Source organism: Geospiza fortis, unplaced genomic scaffold, assembly GCF_000277835.1.
Source record: "Geospiza fortis unplaced genomic scaffold, GeoFor_1.0 scaffold41, whole genome shotgun sequence".
Lineage (NCBI taxonomy): Eukaryota > Metazoa > Chordata > Aves > Passeriformes > Thraupidae > Geospiza > Geospiza fortis.
In genome coordinates, this window is record NW_005054299.1 from 15,410,859 (window position 1) to 15,431,746 (window position 20,888).

The 20,888-nt window shown below is 42.0% G+C and overlaps 1 protein-coding gene across 1 annotated transcript in view; it reads left to right on the forward strand.

Annotated features, from left to right (window-relative positions):
- Nucleotides 1-7,503: 7,503 nt before the first annotated feature.
- The window catches only part of SCCPDH (saccharopine dehydrogenase (putative)), a 23,247-nt gene continuing 9,862 nt past the window's right edge, over nt 7,504-20,888 (forward strand). Inside the window, exon 1 of the mRNA XM_005416334.3 lies at nt 7,504-7,656. Within this exon, the coding sequence (XP_005416391.3) occupies nt 7,504-7,656 (153 nt within the window). The remainder of the gene's footprint in view (nt 7,657-20,888) is intronic.

A 20,888-nucleotide genomic window follows, 5' to 3' on the forward strand; every position in this document is an offset into this window, starting at 1 on the left:
GTCATCACTGTCTGCAAATGTGAAAGATGAAAATAATTTCAAATGCTCTTGGCATCCCTAAAAAATGACTTTAATAACCCTATTTTCATTTCAATTTTTGTGTTACTGAAAGCTTTCCCTTGGTTGAAGGCAAAGAAAATTATGCAATGTTTTTTGAGGGTTTTTTTGATGTGTACTGTCTCTTGTATTTTTCTATAAATAGGGAATTACTTTTCTGAGTCAATTCACTGGGTAATAGCCCATGATTTACCTACAAAGGCAAAGTAGATGGCCATTAGCAATAAGTGACTCATGTATTATAAAACAGCCCCATTAAAAGGAGCCATCCCTATCAAGTCGTGCAGGAGGATGATGAAACAATATTTTCAGTGAATAAGCTGAATTTTGCAACATGTAGCAAGCCTTGCACAGCCCACCCACACTGCCAGCTCAGTCTGGCACTTTGGTGCAATTTGTGCTGGGATCTTTCAGGGCTAAAATTTCTCAGTACAGAGCGGCCAAGGAGGCGATTCTTCCCTTTGCTCCTTTCAGCACAGGGATGAGCAGGGATATCCAGGTCTCTCAAAGCTTAACAGCCAAGAGTTGTCTTTAAAGACACCTGCAGCTTCAGCAATGAAACCCCAAAACTGTGACTCAAATGTTCTGCCCCCAGGAGATCAAGCAGTGTCCTTTAGGACTGAGCCTGAAATCGTTTTGCCTGCAGTCCAGCACAGAAGAGACTGCACATCTGCCCTGTGGTACTAAACTTGCTGATATTCATTAAGTAGATATGTGTAGCATGAGGGATCAAAGACTTTGGGATCCCTGAACAAAAGCATCATGGAAACCCTAAAAAGACTTGTAAAAAATTTTGAGTAGAAGCAGTGCTGCTGACACTGCCTCATGATTTCACTATCATTCAAATATGAACAAGTTTCTTAAGGTAAAAAGGCTGCACTCTGTGGTACTTACATGACAGAGCACTTACCATCACAGTCATGAATTTAAATATGGTTTAACAGGTCACACTAGATCAGAGACATGGCAAATTTAATTTTATTTTCTGGCTATTGTTCTGAACTGCACTGGTAAATAGAAAACTACTTTCTTTTCAGGTTTTGGGGTTTTTTTTTAGTGGTGGGGGTGGTGGGGTTTTTTTCCTAGTCCTTATATTCTTTTCTATTTTATTTTCCTCAAATCTTCATCCCTGCCTCTGGACAAAATCCTTATTAACTAATTGGCTCAATAATTTTTTTTTTTAATATGACCAGAGAAGGAAATGTCTGTGGCTGGAAAAGGCTGTGCTGTGACACCATTTGAAGTAGTTGGGAGAAAGACTTGATGAAGTGGTAAGAGCACAAACCTGGAACTTGGGAGGGTTTACTTTAATTGTCTGCTCTTCCACAAATTTCCTGTGTGTTCTTAAGCACATCACTTAATTCTCCTGTGTTTCAGTACACTGCATATGTGACAGGGACAATTCTCTGAAGCTCCCTGTGGCAGTTCTCATTCTAATGATCCTGAGAGTGAGTGGAGTCATGGTAATTTCAGAAGTAACACATTTTAAGCAACATCAGCAAGTTGCTAGTCACGCTTTGACTGAGATGGTTACCCTGCATTGTCACAAGTAATTGCAATGAACCTTGCATCTGACAAAAGAAGGGAAGAAAACCCTTCTTGTTATTCACTTTCTTTTTTGAGTTTTCTCTGAATATGAAAGCTGTTTCAGAGGGGCTGTAGGAAAGAAGTATGGAAAAATAGGGAGATACACTTTAATATTTCTGCCAGCTATTGTGCTGTGCCATCAGGTGAATAAATTGCATTCAGTTTGTTTTGGGGGTTTTTTTTGTGAGTTGTTTTAGCATCATAATGACTATACTGTGACATTTTACAGCTATTTTAAGATACCTGCAGAAAATAAAAACCTGTATAAATAAAAACTGTTTGTGCCTCCCTGCATTTCCCTGTGGGAGTGAGGGGTAAAGCCAGTTACCTGATGGATTTCAGTCTCTGGTATCTGCAGTGCACAGACTTGTTGGTCCTTCCCCCTTTATACCACCCGCAGAGGAGCTGAGCTTTTAATGGGCCTGATGTTGCTGGTGGTCTCTGCAAAGGGTGGGGAAAGGAGAGGGGGAGTTAGCAGAAATAAACTGTGGAAAATACAACCAGGTTGTTTTTCAAAGTGTCAATGCTAAAAGTTTTGAAAGAGAAAGTGGAAGTCTATCCTCAGTCCTTTTCAAATTTATACCAATTAAGCTTTTTTCTACCTGTGACTCACTGTAGTGACAGGATTAGTTGGGATTTAGTGATTTAGATATATTTAGTGATTTAGATTCTCAAGTTCACAGAGAAATTGCCCATCATAAGCTCTTCACTGGAAATCTTGAAAATAATGTGGGAGGCTGATATAAAGGAAGAAATGAGCCAAATTAAGTTACACCTACCAGTTCAAACACAATCTAGAAATTCCCTAGTGCAGCTGCCTCCAGAAGCAACCTTCTGTCACAGGTATTAGCTGTGGAAACTGCCCTTGACTGCAGAGAAATTTGGGCATTTTGTTGGTTCTGTGGTTTTTCCCCCTTTTTGTGAGTCATTTTCTTGTAGGTTTTTGTGCAGAAGGTAGAGGATTTTGCCCATTTGGTTCCAAATATGTACCCAGGTGGTGGCAGAGAAGAGTGATGGTATCATAATCTCTTACTGAAATAGAAAAATATTATGGTCACAGCAGGTAGCACCCCTTTTTTTGGTGCTGTTGTTACATTTCTGTGGACTCATTTTTCAGACCCATGCATATCCTATTCTTTTCAGTTGATGCTGGGAGTACTAAACACAGAGAAGCCACCATTTAATGCTGTCTATCCCTATGCTACACAGGAAAACCAGAAATGGATAAATAATCCTGTCAGCCCCTATTAAAATTCACTGTTAGATCTCTGTGAGCTGAAGTACTTAGCATATCTCACTGAGGTGCTGCTTTTCAGCACCCCATGATTTCCAGGGCACGTTTGAGTAAATGGTAAAAAAACCTTTAGGACGGGGAGGGAAAGGGCAGGTCATGTAATTCAATGAAAACAGCTCTTAGGAATGGGATTTTCCTTGTGATGGAATACTCATTGCCAATCTATTCAAATTGGAGAGAGACAGAGGAGCAAGGAATGTAACTGTATTGTCCTTTCTTCAGTCTATTTCTTGTTTCTCATTGTCTCTTGACCCCAAATATCTCATTCTCCAAAACAAAATTCAGGCTCCTGCTGCTGCTGCTGTTTCTGTTACTTTGAGGAGTGCTGCTTTCTTAAAGTAAATTACTGATACACTATGCTGGACATGTAATCAGCAATGCATATTATCATAAGATATATTGCTTCCTTCTGAGTTTTTCTCATTTGGAAGAACAATTTCATTTAAGTGTATTGCAAATTTCAAGTGTAACTACCTTTGAATTTCAAATTCACTTCAAACCAGCACATGAGCCATGCATGGTCTCTGTACTTGGCTGAGCTTGCACTGGTTTAATGGGCATTGTTGAGCAGCCTTCTCTCAAATTATGCAAAATGGTTGGCAGAGATCAAGTCTTCTGTCTTTTTAAGGTCTCAATATTTAAATATTTAAATACTTCAATATTTACAAGAAAGCCTGCAGACACTGTAGTTAAATGAGTGCTAATCCATCACTTAAGTGAATAGTTCCATAAGCAGGAGCTGATGTGGAGGAGGCATGTTAACTAAGACCTGAAACCACTCATTGGGTAAGGAAGGCAAAAATAATTCTGAGCAGCTTCCCAGTGACTGCATGAACAGGAGTCCTTGAAACAACAGGATATGCTCATGTAATTAAAGACAGCACCATAACACATAGGTTCCAAAAGCCCAAATCACAAAGTTCAAGCAGTCTTATTTCTGGGATTGGAGGCATTGGCTTTACAATCTTAAGAGACAGTGCTCTTTAGAGAAGCAGAAACAGAGCTGCATTGCTATAAAATATTCAGCTCAATCAAAAGCAGAACACTACTGAGTTACTTCTGAACACTTCTAGGCTATTTTCTTCCAAAACAAAATCACAGCAAAATGGAAAAAGCTGTCTGATAGCCCTGCAGCATCATCTCTACCTAGAGCAAAGCCAGATTTTTATATGCTCACAACCCTTCTTACACAGATGTTCTGGGGTAGGTTTGTCACTGACCTTTCAGTCTTGGAGATAGGTATTTTATTGCTATTATAATTACTGTTTAAAGCTCATAATGTGTCATACTGCCTGGCAATGCACAGGTCCTGCTTCACTTCTGGTATAGTCCTGCATCTCCCCAGACAGGAGCCACAGGGAACACAGTCAGGCCTTGCTCTGCCCTGTTCATCTCCCCAGAACGTGGTGCTGCCCCACAGAGAAGAGCAGTGCAAGAGCAGCCCAGCTCCCCAGGCTGCAGCAGCACATCTGCCCCACACCATGGCTGGGGTGCAAGAGCGCTCAGTTTCCCTCTCACCACTGCAGTCAGCCCCACAGAGGAATTCGATTTCAAATACATTTGACACGCACCTAAAACTAGTAAAATGCTTTGAGACGCTCTTGACTTTTTTTGTTTTAATGCTAAAGAAGAGAAAAATATCTCATGGTTACGATTTGACACCATGATTTAATTTCAAGCTGTCAATCTCATATTTTTTCAATAAAAGACATACTGAAAGAATACCAGAACCAGCTGCTATCACTTTTCTGTTGTTTCTGTATGTTACTATCCTGGTATAAATTTTATTTCTTTGGTTCTTGTAACACTGCACTTCATCAGGGGGAAAGCAGCGTGATAATGCCTAATTCCTTTTCATGACACTGACATCTTGAAATTACTGGTTTTTTTCCTTCCAGGTTAACAAGAGAGGCTGGAAATCTGTTTTAATGGCAGGTTTTTATTTTCCTGCAATTCATCTTTTTCATGCTGGCTGGGTAATTTAATTTGTTGTTGACCTAGTTTCAGTTACGAAAAATTAGACTATTCATTATCACAAAAGCTTCATCCTTTGAGACTTTTAAAAAATATATGCTTTCAATTATTTTATGTTACAATATTTTTCTTGAGTCCTCTGCTTCATATGAAAACAGTTTCTTTGTAGCAGCCTTGATGATGATTCCTTTTTAATAGTGAGGCGTAATTACTGCCAGGAAGGGTGACACTGAAATTTAGTCATGGACCAGAATTTGAGCAGCATGGCACGTGCTGTGGCTGTCACGGACACCAGAGCTCCATTGCAGGGATGTCTCCCTCCAGCAATATGGAGACAGAAGCAGCCACAGTAATTAAAGGTTTGAAACACACGTTGTGTAATTGATTCTGCTACACTGCGCAGGATGAGTGACCCTGGTAAAATGTGGAAGGAGACGGGAAAGCAGGTTAAAAAGCAGGTTATCTGAGTGATTCTTGCTGTCCCCTCTAGGTGATTGATTTTTCCTTGCTTGCTCTCACTTTGGTAGCCCTGGGAGGAGCAATCAGTTCTCTCAAAGCTTTTTGGCAATTTGCCCCACTTCTAACAGTTTTTGGGGAGGAGCTGGATCAATTGACCTTGGACAAGAGGTTGCAGCTGTGAGTGTCATGGCTATGACTTTTTTTGGTTCCACCTAGAATGGGAATTTGTCCCAGTTCCACCAATGGATGACTCATTTCCTGGACATGTAAGTCAACATAAATCTCTGGTGTCCATAAGGAAAATGCAGTTGTTAGTAATTATAACTTCCAGTGGACTTAGGGTAAGTTCAGCTTCTTTTTTTTTTTAACTATGCTTTAGATTTGGATGCAGATCCAAGGTATTGCTGCTTGGCCAGGAGTTTGGTGGAATCTTGGACAAATTCCCAAAGCGCCTCTGGCAGGTATTTAAGGTGGCAGGATCTGCAGAGCGACATTCCTGGAGCTGCTCCATGATTAAAGCTGAAGTCTGTAACAACATGTTCACTATTAATGTTTCTGCTGTTCTCCCTTCTAAGTATGGATGTAGAAACAGTCCATGGAGACCTTTGTGCCCTCCATACCCACCAGAGTCCTTTGCCCTTCTGATCCCAGCTGCCACAGGGAATTATGTGGGTTAGGGAGGGATGCAGCTGCATGGAATAGTGACGCTAGTTTAGCCTGGGAGAAAGCAAAAGGTCCCAGGGGGATGGGAGGGAATAAAATGGAAAACATTACAGCCACAGTTTTTGGATTGGGATGAGACAGAAACTCCTCATGGGCCTTATTTGTAAGGTTTGTTTAGGGGTATCCTCTATGCAGTCTACAATCCTTACCTGATGCTAGGTGATTACACAATATGTTAACTGAGATTTCAGATATTTTATGCAATCAGCTGTTTCTAGGAGACTGATAATCAGAGGTAAAGGCTTCCTCTGCGTGTTGTATTTTCAAGCCTTTGTGTTGTATCCCAGGTCCAACAGTGTTTTTGTAGTCTCCACTAATTAGTGTGTATTCTTACTAGAATCTGAAATTATTAATTTAAAACTCTTGTCCCTTGTGACTATGGAGAGACAAATATTTTAAGAAGATTGAAGCCTTAGAAACTATAACCTAAATATAAAAAGCTTTCATTTCACTAGACTGTATTCAAATATTTCAGGGTCAATATTTATTGTCCATCACAGCGTACACAAATACTACTTGTTTACATCCATAGGCCAGTGTTAAATCAATCTCATATCCAGCAAAACAGATACTGCAAAAATTAAGAAGTTATTAAGATGTTTTGCAACCAACTCTAACCCCAAAGTCCTTGAAAGATCCTCCACCTGGAGGATGTGAGGAAGACACATGCCGTGCATGAAGAAGGACTTCTCAGTTGTTTACACAAGAAACTATTCTTCCAATTTTTGAAAGACATCTGTGCAGAATCAAAATGAGTTCTTGGTGGCATGTTGTCTCATCAAACTGGGGAGATGTCCTCTCCCTTCTTGCCTGTCAGTGAAATGCAGGTAAGTGTGAGGTCATGCAGTCTGTGTTCTGCCTGCACATTTGGCGCTTCCAGAGGCATCAGACATAACACAAAGAGGACATAAATTGGAAGAGAACACAAGTGGAGGACGGAAACAGAAGGAGCAAGTTCTGGGCACGGCTTGATGGCTTCCAAAAACTGGAAGAAAGGAAGAGGGAAATCTAGAGACAATCTTGTTCAAGTAAGAAGCCAGATAGTGCCCCTCACTGTGTTTAGTCTAGCTGTGTGTACATCCCCAGTCTTACTTTTGACAGAAATTATTTTCACTTTCATCCCTTCACTCTTCTTCACGATCCCTGCAAGACAAAGAAAACAAGGAGTGTGTCCTGATGATCTGAGAGAAGAGATTATTGAGAATTCCCACAAAAAGAAAATTAGTCACGGTCTCTGGGAATGCTGACAAGCAGAAACCTCAAACCCAAACAAGCATCCAGATTTTTATTTGGAAACAAATGTTGACCTCTGTGCAGCAAGCACTTTGCAGGCTGCTGCTTCAAAAATAGAACCTTTTACCCACTTAGCCCTTCTTTGGGTTTTTCCCATCCCTCCTTGCCTACATGCAATGGATCCCCCCTCCCTGCGCTCCGGGCGCTGGAGGCGGGAGCAGAGCGGGCGGTGCCACCTGCTGGTCCCGGCGGGATCCTCTCGGCTCCTGCCTCGCATCGGCTCAGCCCAGAACCGCGGAGTATCCCGAACTGGAATAGAACCCAAAAGGGTCAGCGAGTCCAGCTCCTAGCCCTGCACAGGACACCCCAAGAGTCACACCGTGTACCCGAGAGCATTGCTCAAACACTTCTTGAGCTCTGTCAGCCTGCGCTGTGACCACTTCCCTGGGGAGCTGTTCCAGTGCCCAGCCACCCTCTGGGTGAAGAACCTTTTCCTGATATCCAACCTAAACCTCCCTGACACAACTCCAGGTCATTCTCTCAGGTCCTGTCACTGGTGACCACAGAGCAGAGATCAGTGCCTGCCCCTCCTGTTCCCCTCACAAGGAAGGTGTAACTGCAGCGAGAAACCTCAGCCACTCCTTTCATGGCTTCCCCTCTGAGCCCATCATCATCTTCACAGCCCTCCTTTAGATGCTCTCTAATAACTTTATATCTTAAATACCAGCACACAGTACTTTAGCATCCATGGCCTGTAGTTATTTTTAATCTAAAGTATGTTAGTTTCATTTTAACAGCTTCACCCAATGCATCTTCTTATTTATTCCTCTAAAGAAGATTAGTAATTTAAAAAAATAAATAAATAAAATTCCAGGGTGTTGTGTAAAAAAAATAATACAGAGTAAGCAGGACAACCAGAGCTCTTAGTATTTATTACTGGTATAGAATCATTATAAGACGTGAGAAAGTGTTCATTAGAAATTACCTCTCCTCTGCAGAGGCAGGTATGGGTGTTAAGCACATAATGAAATATAAGAGCGCTCTGTCTCCAGGCCCATTAATGAGCCTTTGCTGGTGCTACATCAGCACTTGCTTTGTTTTAGTGATGTGCTGTTTTTTAACAAGGCCTTGGCATGCTGCCATGAACTCGGTTTTATGTCTCTTTGGTGTTTTCATAGCCGCAGGCCAGATGGTTTCAGCATTATATTCTTCCTCTAATATGAAAGCTGATCATGGTGCTGCAAATTACCTTCATTCCACATGCTATATATTTTGTAGCATATCCCTGTGCATTCAGCCTTAGTCATTTCAACTTAAACTAAACCTAGGAAAATTTGCATTTTGCAATTAGGCAGCAGGTAGAGCTGGTGACCAAGCACAGCTGTCAATGGGGCTCTTACTCTCTCTTGGGAAGCCTCAGCTGCCACTGGATTTGTAGGAAAGGGTAGAGCAATTGCTTTGAAAAATTCCATTTCAATGCTGAGTGTGTGATTAAATGGTGAGCTAGCCTGGGAGGTGTGTGGAGACAGGGCAGTGGTTTCTACCACCACAGCATTTAGGTGTTTCCCCTTCTTCTGACATCTTTTGCAAAAACAAGTGAACAAAACTCCTGTTGGTGAGCGTGTGATGAGCCTGATGTGATGGGCAGGGAAATGCCTGGTAATGCCAAATGCAAACTCCAGTTCTTCATCCTCTTCCTCACTTGGACAAATTAATTTTAGAGCTTTCACTCATCCTGGTGGGATAGCACTTCTCATTCTGCTCTGATTAACTTCATGGCTGCTCTCATGCCCACTCCTAAATGTGTATCTGGATTTGAGAAGTCCAGAAATGAGCTCTCAGTGAGGCAGGGCAGTGTGAAGACAGGAACTCTGAGGGAACTACTTCTATGCTGCACCCAGAAGAGGGTAGGGCTCTAAAAGGTGGTTAGTGGCACATATCTAAGAGACAAGAAATTTTTTTGTGAAACAGGAACCTTGAAAAAGGAAGAATATATATAACAGAAGCTAATATGTAGTTGTGGCTGAATGATGCAGTAAAATTCAGTCTCATGAGCATAGCAAAAATGGTAACAAGACAGAGAATATCAGCAGCTGGGAACAGCATTGCTGGTGCCCACAGTTTGCTGTAGCAGCCAGTAGTCCCTAGACAAGAGTGTACAACCAAGACAAGGGCTTCCATATTCCTCTGTAGCTTAAGCTCATGGCATACAAAAAGGTCCCTTCTATTCCTCATTCCAGAAGGAAATAATTAAAATGGCAGGCAGAGAAATTACACTGGGGGGAAAAAGAAAAAACAAACATGTCTCAAGCTGCATGCTCCATGAGATTTTGTTTTCTATTTTGGGGGGGAGGGGGGTTTGTTTGTTATTTAATTACTGTAAAATTTGAACAAATTCAAATATTCTCCAACTTTGCTAATGGGATGTTATTGTGGGAGGATGTCAAATCCTGAGGGGGGATTTAATGACTTGCAAAATCTCTTCTTTAGGCTTACATTACTGGCCATGTCTTAGATTTCATATGTCATGAAGAAAATTGAGCAGTCTGAATTTTAAAAAAGTTAGTGATGCATCCATTTGCTTATTCCATAAGCTATCAAGCGAACTGATTTGTATGCCAGCCTTATTTCTGACAGCTGTCGTGCATTCATTGTGGCTAAACCCTCTACCACACTCCTTTCCACATTTTAGAAAATATTTCTCTTACCTGCAGTACGAATTTATACAACCCTGCTGATTTTGTTTTGCAAGTGGTTTGGAAACAGTTTCGTTTCAATCTGTCTTTATCACCACTAAAACTACATTTGGTCTTTTGAGCTTTTCTATAAACCTTTGAAAAAAAGAACTTAGCTTTGTGAAGCAGAAGTGGTGTGAGCTGTTACCATACAGGTACAAAGATCCTTTGCCTGTTTATTTGTTTTGGAAGCATTTGTGTCTGAATTTAGCCTTTCAATCAATAGGTATTCAGCAGCCAGTAGCTGTCTCTGAGCATAGAAAACCAACACATCTCACTAGAGGGAGCCGAGACACAATTTCTGGGCTTAGCAAGGAGCTATTGCACCTCACCCTGTTACTCTCCTTGTTTTGCTGGTAAATCTCCCCAGCTGATTAATTTACAGTGTGGGCAGCTACGTAGCCTGCATTATGCAGGCTATGTATCACTGAGATTTCAACTGCAAATAATTTGCAAATCAATACTGAACTGGGCAGGGAAATCTCAAATTCTGTTTGTTAGCACTGGTAATTATTACCAGAATACCTTTTTGGAAACCATAAAAATGGGTCAGAAGAGTTTTGTTTCACTTCCTGCCTGCCTATTCCCTGCCAGTGCTTTCCTTCCCCCTCCCTAGAGCCTGAGATCCGAGTACTGACGCCTTCTGCTGCACGTCCTGCTCCTGCAAACCAGTGCACCTGCCTCAGCCACCCTCCTGGCACAGCAACATGCCTCAGCCAGAGCCCAACCTTTGGCCTCTGCCCCCAACCTAACCCCCTCACCTACCCACAGCACATCAGGTGTCACCAATGTGCTTTATCTCGTTTTGCCCTTATCTCTCCTTGCCCCACTGCTGTGAGCTGCAAGTGCAGGTTTGGGCACCACTTGGAGGCGAGGAGCAGTCGGCTGTGCTCTGCACAGCAGCAAGGTTCTGTTGGCTCACTCTAAGTGCTGTTGGGAAAGTGTTTATCTGCTGTCCCAGAAGTGATTAAGGAGTAAAGAGCTTTAACAATGTGGTCAGGTATTATCTGCCATCAGGCTGTCCTCCCCATGTCATGCAGTTGGTGCTCACGTGCAGGCTCTTGTTCAGGCAAGAGTCGGCACACGGCAGACTTGGGATCTGCTGCTGTGCTGCGTTAACTGGATTATTATTTTAAAACCACTTGTAAAAAAGTTTTTCTTGCACACCTTGGGAGCCTTTTTTGCTGGAGAAGACTCAAATACTGATATGAGTTGGAAAAATCATCCAAAGCACTTAGGACAGTCTTAGGCACTCTGCTAGAGGGGAGGTGCAACAGGAGGAGGTTGGATAAGATCAGACAGTGGACTTTCACCCTTATCACCCCACAAGCCTTCAGGTCACAGTGAAAACGGTTAATAAGATCAATTCCTTATTTCATATGAATTGAGCCAGCTTCAGTAGATGACAAATAAGAAATTATTATTCAAGTAAAGCATTAAATAAGTGGTTCTCACCTTGGTTAAACACCTTGATGATAATCCAGGAAGTCAAAAAAGGGGGAAGGAATTTTCTCTCTGTTGGTAAGCAAGATTCTGTCCTGGTACAAACCAATTCAGGGCTCTACAGAGGCCTTGCAGAGTTACCTGGTGTGTTACAGGTCTCTCAAGAACATGGTAAAAAAGTGCTGCACTGCAGATATTCCTCACCTTGGAGGACCATTTAGTTCTCTGGGATTTCTCAAATTTCAGTTACTGGCCCTTCATGCTGCTGAGCAGCCAGTTTTATGAAACAAGGGGAATTTGCTGTCTCTGCATTACATCCTGTGGTTTTGTTCTTTCCATCCTCACAGTAAATGCTCCATGCACTGTCTGCTCAATTTAGGACTAAACTCAGTAGTGGCAAGGCAGTGGTCTGAAAGTTACACTTCTGCTTTCTGCAGAATGAACAAAATTTAATAGTTGGTTAATCTTGTGGCAATTCTCAGAAAATCTCCTCGATGAGATGCATTTGTGAGCAGAAGATTTTGAAAAATGTGCCCCATTCCAACACTCCAGACAACAGGGATCTGTTGGGATCTTTGCTCTGCGGAGATGGAAGACACCTTGCCTTTGTCCATGCTACAGACAGATCTAAATTCAATTGCAGCTGTGCTGTGCCGAGGTCAGCTAGGGGCTGTTGAGTAGTAACTACATGGGAGACACGAAGGGATCAGCTTGGAAGTGTTGCTCATCCCCCTTATTTCAGCACAGGAATACCTTGTCAGGGTACAGTGGCTGAGAGCACCATTTGAAACTGCTCTCATCCCCAAAACTCTGCAGAAATTCTGCTGCACAAAATATCCACACAGAACAAAGACAGCTGCACAAAACTGAATGGTGAGCTCTTTTCTTCCACTTTCTTTCACAGGAACAGGAGGGAGAAAAAGAAAGCTCCACCACTGCACCATTTCCTCTCACCTTATCAGGAACTCCTTGCCCTTCAATCTCTGATAATTCCTGAGGATGTAGCATGGTGGTGATGCAAGATCTGGCCCCTTAGCCCTCTCTGGCTTCTTCATGATCTCAGGGACACTCCTTAGGCCTCAGCCTTGATTATTGGCTCATGGGCAGTCAGCTCTCCCTGAGCTTATCAGAAAAACTGTCTGCTCCCAGGAACTTCTGTTGCCTAATGAGCTCCTGTTTTCTAACAAATAACCTTGAAAACTTATTTTTGTCTGAGTAACAGCCTAAGTGGAATAATATTAGACTTCTCAAGTAAAATTCCAGTAACTACTGGCCTGGACTGTGGCCACAATGGAAATTTACTGATGACCTAAGTCAGTCATCTTCAACCCTGTAAAGAGTGGCCCTGAGTGAGACCTGCTGAGATCCCCTGGGCTGCAGCACATCTCCCTCTGAGTGGGACATCTCTGGAGCTCAGCAACTCAGAGGACCATTGATGACAGAGCCTGAGCTGATACCCCACCTCTCAGCTGCTGAGAGATGCAGAGGGATCTGCTGTGAGTACTTCACTGAACTCCTGGGGAATTTTTCACAGGTACATCCTGAATTTTTCTTTATACATCCTTCTGTGTGTGTGTGTGTGTGTGTGCGCACGTGTGAATCGATTGGCATGCGGTACAGCAAACATACTACGAGTGCTCCCACCCCACATTCATAGTTAGATTAGCTTTGTAATTAAGTTATTGTTGTGCTTACAGCAAATCCTATTGGATCATTTTGTAAATGTTAAATTAGTCAATGATTAGGTGGTGCTACATTCCTTGGATATAAACTATTGATCAAGTCTGACACTAAGTTTGGCAAGGGGGTCTGCTCTGAACCTCTTGCAACAACAAAAGGGGCTCCTTTGTCCTTTGGCACCCTTGCCCTTCTCCAACTTTACACTTTTGGATTCCCAGTCTACAAATAAATCATTCTAGCTTGGTTCTAATATGATTTTCCTTTGTGTGCTTTATCTAACAGTGGTAGTGAACATTGCCATCAAATTTCACTGTGTTTTTGCAAATTTATATGATACACACACAGTTATAAGATATATATTTATCTTGCTTTTGCTGATACCTTTGCCAGTAATTCCATAAGCAGCCCAGACCACGCATTTGCAACAAACTTTAGAGAGAGAGGGTGGCTTCCAGGGAAGTTATGATGGCATAAAGATTGTAAAACTCTTATAGGAACAGAATAAATAACTGTGTTATTTCTTAGAGAAATGTTATTTCTTTATATGTTATTTCTTTCTTATAGAGAACTCATTCTGCTTGCAGAATGAGAGAGGGAGATTTGTGCTGAGATGCTGTAGTTTCTGGGATGAAGATCAGAGTTTTATGAAGGACCATCCTTCCTAACCCTTAACCAAAAGGAAACAGGTGCTGTGGATAGCTGGCCTCCCATGAGAGCAGTTCAAGAAAATACTGAGAAAAAAGAAGTATTTGGAGGTTAAAAGATGGAATATATTACCACTGCAAAGATGGTAGCTTGTAGCTACAAGGCTTCTGAGAACAGTTATACATGTGTAGTTCAGCTGTGATTTGTAAATGTAACAAAACATGAGCAGTTATGTTTTTGCCAATGTGTGAACTGGATAATCTGATAGTCCTTTTTTGTCTGTGAACAGACAGTATTTAAGCTGAGAGAAGAAAAGTACCTGTGGATACCCTGCATGAGCACAGACAGATCATTCAAATGCACTGAACAGAAGCACCTGGATGTGGGATCAGGCATTGAACTGGCCCCCAAGGGGTTCTGGAGGCAGCTAAAGTCAGTAGAGTCACAGAGAATAACATCAAGGACTGAATGCTTTTGCCTGAGAGCAGTTTCAGCTAATTAGAGCATATGGATATTTTCCCTTTATAATGATCTTGCTTAAGTAAAATGCAAGGAGTATTCAAAGGACTATTAGACTCTGGTTTTATATTCACAACCTACTTGAGGGAAAGGTGGCTAGAGAATTTTACAATTCAGTCTAACACTGAAGACTGCAGACAGAAAAGAACAGGGGATCTGTCCAGCCATCCCCTTCCCCTTGTTGCAGCCTAAGGCTTCCTCACAGTTAACATTCTGGTGCTTTGTCACAAAATTACACAGTCAGTTTCAGATGTCTTGTCCCCTGGCACCTGTCAAACCACAGGACCTGTTCTCCTATCAACACCTCCCTTGCTGTGAGGAATGGGTCGTGCTGGTCACCCTGACAGCCACATTGCTCAGGTGGCACCTCTTCTTGTGCTCCAAGCCCTTCACCTTCCATCCCCAAGAGCTACATCCTCAGACATTTCCAAAGTGTTATCATGCCTCTGTAGCTATTTTTATCTTGATACTATACACCTTGACCTTGGGAATTTTATTTCTGGAAGATGTCTCCATTCCTGTACCTGGGTAATTCATTATTTCCTGGGTGATTTTCATGCAACTGTCTTCAATTTGTAACAAAGTGGCTGAACTGGAATGCAGTGTTTTAAATGACAGCTTCAAATGGAGACAGGTTTTTATTTCTTTCTATGCAATCTGATGCTCAACATTGCTAATGTCTCCCACATTTATCATCCTCTGGGCAAAACATTTATCCTTATTTCTTTTAGCATAGCTGCATTCCAGGTTTTAACTTCTCTAGTAGAGATCAGCCTGCATTTTCTAGATATTTTCACTTTTAATTTCTTACCAGTCTTCAAATTATTTTTCTGCAGCTATGGAAGAAAGTTTCAAATCTTTAATTGTTGTCATCAAAATGAATACTGAGCTGTGGGGTACTGCAGAGCCCTCAGCAAGAGAACTCTGACATTTAACTCCTAAAGTCCTAATTTACTGGGTGCCCACTTTTATTGTAGAGCATTTTAACTCAGCACTGGTTATTACTTAGTGTCACCAGAGAAAATGTGCTCTTCCTCTACATTGTCTTGTTTGGTCTCCCTGAACTGACAAAACTACACATTTATCAGTCTTCTCATACCTGTGTTTCAAGTTCAGTGTGAGAACTGGTAACTGCAGTAAATACAGAAGGAAGAGCCTGGACTCCAGTGAAAATCAAAAGCTTTGACCTTGGCTGTACTTCTGTGTGTCAATGGTGCCTTCATTTCCTTTCCTCAAGAGATTGTTTAGAGCTGTGTATGAATGGAAATGTGCACAGGGCTTATTAAAAAATAAAAGGATGGGATCTGCAAGTATTATATGCTGCCATCTGTTGCTTTGTAATCTCCAATTCAGAAACAAGCAAAATAGGTAGAAGTAACTTTGTTAATGCATTTTTATTACTTGTCTAAATATATATTTGGTTGACTATATATATGTATATAATATACATATTACATATCATGTATACAATATACACATTAATCTCTATGTATGCATACATACAGATTAAGATGGTCCCACGCTTGGGTCACAACAATTCCATCCAGTATACCAGGCTGAGGGCAGAGTGTCTGGAAAGCTGCCCAATGGAAAAGGACCTGAACATGAGCCAGCATGTGCCCATGGGGCCAAGGAGGCCAATGGAATCCTGGCCTGGGTCAGCAATGGTGTGGCCAGCAGGACCAAGACAGGGATTGTCCTCCTGTGCTGGTGAGGCCACACCTCATGCGCTGTGTCCAGTTCTGGGCCCTCACTGCAAGAAGGACATGGACGGGCTGGAGAGGGTCCAGAGAAGGGCAGTGGAGCTGGTGAAAGGAATGCAGCACAAGTCTGAGGATGACAGCTGAGGGAGCTGGGGGTGTTTAGCCTGCAGAAAAGAAGGTCCAGGCTCTTGTCACTCTCTACACCTTCCTGAAAGGAGGCTGGAGCCAGGTAGGGATTGGCTTCTTCTCCCAGGGAACAAGCGACAGGATGAAAGGAAATGGCTTCAAGTTGCATGAGGGGAGGTTTTACTCTGGATATTAGGAAAAATTCCTTCATGGAAATAGTGGCCAAGCATTGGAACAGGCTACAGGGGCAAGTGGTGGAGTCACCATCCCTGGAGATATTTTAAAAAATGTAGGTGTGGTGCTTAGGGACATGGCTTAGTGATGGACTTGGCAATGTTAGACTTGCATTTGGACTCAGTAAACTTCAAAGTCTTCTCCAAACTAAATGATTTTATGATTCAAGATTGGGATTATTTTTTTAAGGTTAGATGACATTTTAATTTTAAAATAAAATTATAGTAAAATAAATAACACATTAGTGAACTGCCACATGTGGCAAGCCTGTTGGCTTGTCAGCACTTTTTTAGTTTGAGCTCCTCTTTTTTGTTCTGGTCTAGATGGTTCCATTTATTACAAATTTTAAGTTCTGTATGGGTTGGCATTTTGGAGCCAATTGCCTCTTGATTATAAAGTAATAATCTGCACAAATTAAGGATAAGATGGCACTAAAAACTGTGGGCTTTGTTCCAGAAACTCTTGTTCTCACATTCTTAAATAGCGAGTAACTGCAGCAACTGTAGCAGGTACAGAGATGCCTGCCTTTTTGCTTCTTCTAAATCCCTTTTATACTCACCCACATTACTCTTCATTCCCTGCAGTGATTTATCCATGCATTGTTAATCAACTTTATTTCCCAACACCTCTGCCTACTCTTATGTTCCATAGTAACTTTTGCAATTATGCAAGTCAACTATCTTGTTTCATCCTTGGAGGTACGTGACAATTGTGTTTTATAAAATTGCCTTCATACAGCATTGTGTAAATGACATAATGTTGTGCTCTTTCTGCTGCCTTGGTGTTGTTTTAATTAAAAACAACAGTAATAGAACATCTGCATTTCCACTTCAGTAAACAAAAAGTGCCCTAAAGTTATAGATGAATATAAAAAACTTTACCACAAATACTGGTGTCCAAGAAATATATGAATATTGATATAAAGGAGTTTATTGGAACAACCTTTCCATGAAATGAAGGGGCATATGGGTGCTTTTAAAAATGCTTGCACAGATTCCTCAGATCCTGTCAGGTGCTCCAGATGGAACAGGATAAGCTAGCAAAGGGAGGCAAGCCCATTTAATTCCAGGAATTTGAAAAGATACAGCAAAGAACACAGGAGTGTTGTGTGTTTCATTTGCATGCTTTTCTATCCCAAAGAAACCAGCAGGGACCTATGGTAGATAAAGTTGTTTTAGACTGAATCTGTCTAGCTAAAGGAGGCTTTAAAGTACTGAAATCCTGAAGTATCTGTATGCAGATACACGTGGAAAAAACCCTACCTTCAAATCTAAGAAACAAAATTTTAAAAGAAACAGCAATGTCTTTTTATTTGGTGAGCTTCTGAAGCTGTTTCAGGTTAGAACCTCTTTTGCAGAACTGCACTTGGCAGCAGATCTGGCATTTCTTGTCTTCCTATTGGACAAGGAAAAACTGTAAATCGTCCCACTGCTTTCCCACAGAGTATTTTTTGCAATCCTGCACTGTCGATACTAACTACGGAGATGGGTTAACCTTTGCCTTTAGTCAAGTCTGCTGTAAGTCTCCCATTTAAAATCAGAGCCTTGACATCACCTTGATGTTTGCTATTTTGAAACCTACCCACCTACTTGTTAGTTCAAAGGCAGGAATGGAAACTGGCTTAGAGACTTTGAATTTTGTTCTCTTTGTATGCAGAGAGCTGGAGAAAAACTGCATACAGAATTCTTCAACTTGTCAAACAGAGCTCTCCCAAGAAAAAATTACTTGAAGCTACCATAGTGATATTTAATGCGAACAAAAGGGAAAAAAACCAACCTAGGTTTGCCACATGTTTGATAGCCCTCTGCTTATTTCTTGTCCTTCTGTAATTCTTAAACCCTGATTTCGCTCTTGTGTAAGCTTGCAATTTACATGAATTATCTTGCTCCAGCAGTGTGTTTTAAAGAAACACAGCTGACATTGAAAGAGCAGGTGAAATATTGAGAGTTGTGGATTGATAAACAGGGTAGGTCTGCCCAATTTGGTGTAATGTTTCAGTCATCAGGAGGAGACAGGGCACTCAGCACTGCATGCAAGCTTGTGCTTGCCAAGCCTCTGCCTAACTACACAATGAAGGTCTTATCAAATACATATGGTCCAAGGAGGCTTGTGCAGCCCTGATTCTTAACAAATGGTTGAGTCAGAATCATAGGTTTATAAGCTGCCTTGTTTTCTGGGAGATAACATGGAGAGGGAGAGTGAGCAAGAGAAGCATCTGAAGCACAGGGATAAAGAAAGCAGGCTGAGGATCCCAGCCAGCCCTGCAAGCTATGTCAGGATACCTCTGCAAATCTGCAAACTTATTACAGCCTCCTGTCACTGAATAATTTTAGAAGTCTGAAAAAAATATATTTTTGTTTACTTCAAATTAGGGGGAAAATATCTAATGTTTATTGTTGCAATGTTTTTCAAAACTTTTGCAAGAGAGGAAAGAGAATGGAAGACCAAAACCAGTGGCCTCAAAGAAGACTGCTCTGACAATTGGTGGCAGAAGAGAAAAACTGAGCATAAGAGCAAAGGAGCTCAGAGGAGTTCCACAGTATTGTGAGCACAGATGGAAATTATCCTGGTGCGTAGGAAGGAGAAGAAGGTAGTAGAGACAGCTTGACAGATGATGTTCAGTGACCTCAAACACAAGAAACTGGTTTTGCAGGGTTGCTCTGTAAATCAGATCAACAAAATTATCTGAATTAAAAAGGAGCACAAAAAAGTCTTTGTCCTTCCCTCCCCCACTCTTTGTTTTTTGTTAGACTGAGTTGTTTCACTGACACAGCTGATGGTGTAGGCCTACAAACAACTGCTTCAGCACTACTCAAGGAGTTGATACTGATGCTTGGAGGAGAGGAGCTGCTGCCTTGGAGATGAGATGTTTAGCATATATTCAGAAAGGTCATTACTCTTCAGTACAAATCTGAGATGGGAAAAGACTGGCTAGGCAGCAATAATTTGAAAAAGCCTCTGAGGTGGAACAGGTCATGACCTGCAGGTGCAGCAACAATGTGACACTTGCAAAAGAAAAAAAGAAGGCAAGGCTTTGAGTCATGTAGAAACAGATGCAAATTCCATCATATCACATAACCTTCTCAATCAGTTTCATACTGACAAGGCAAATGTGGGGTCTAGTACTGGACATTATGTTACCAAAAAAATGTAAACCCCCTGAAGATAGTTCAGAACAGGAGAAATCTATGCTCAAAGTGGCCTGCAAGGAAAAAAAAATCAAAGGAATCTTTTTAATAAAGACTAAGAAGATGCATGGCAGCTTCCAGCTCTGCAGCATCCTTTTATAGACTCCTCAGGGATTAAATCTTTTGCCAATGTCCTCAAGAAACAGGAGAAATAGTATGGGGCTAAAACTACAAGATCTGAAGATCTAGCTTCTTGTCTCCATCCATATTTATAACAAATGCATGAGGAGACTGCCTGAGGAACAGTATGAAAGCGTCTATCACTGGAGGATTTTAAACAGGTTAGACAGGCTTCTGTTGGGAACAATTAAATATGGTAGGTGCTCCCTGGGAAAATGGGCCACTGAGCAGGATTCACGAGGCTGCTTCCCTTTGCATGACTTGCTGCAAGCCTCTGGAATTCAGGTGAGCAGCCTGGCCATGAAAACACAGAAAACGTGGCCTCACCACCCCGTGCGGTCAGGGATGCTCCATACTGAAGTTTATCCACAGGGCCACCAGTTCTCCCTGCTGCAACAGGAACTTGACATGTCGGGTCCTTCTGCTTCTGTTGTTGAGCATATCATAAATATTTGCTGCAATTGTGAGGCAACAGTGTTTCATTTTACTTCCAGGTCATTAAATTTCTCCTTTTTTATTAGTAACAGTCTTCGGACCACCTGTATTACTTGTGCTGAAATCCCCACAGAGCCATGCTCATCACGAGAGAGGATGTCTGCTTTGGGACCGAACAATGGTGACCCAGAGGAGGAGCAACAAGTTGATCAGAGGGATGGAGCATCTCTCCTGTGAGGAAAGGCTGAGAGGATTGGGATTGTTCAGCCTGGAAAAGTGAAGACTTCAGCATGACCTAATTGCAGCCTGGGGCAAGGCTATTTACAAGGCCATGTAGTGACAGGAAAAGAGGAAATGGGTGCAACTGGAAAGAGAGCAGGTTTAGATTAGGTATTAGGGGAAAACCCTTTACTGTAAGAGAGTCGAGGCTCCGCAGCAGGTTGCTCAGGGGCGTTGTGGATGCCACATGCCTGAAGGGGTTCAAGGCCAGGTTGGATGAGGCTTTGAGCAACCAGGTCGAGTAAAGTGTCCTTGTCCATGGCAATGCATGGCAATGCATGCCATGCCCATGCCATGGCAGGGGAGTTATCTTTAAGTCCCTTTCAACCCAAACCATTTTATGACTCCATAGGGCCTCTCCCTGTAAACGTCGCTTACGCCGCTGGGCTCCAGGCCCCCTCGGCCGTACCCTGGCACACTTCTCCTCCCTATCGGTCCGTTAAACGCCCCGGGA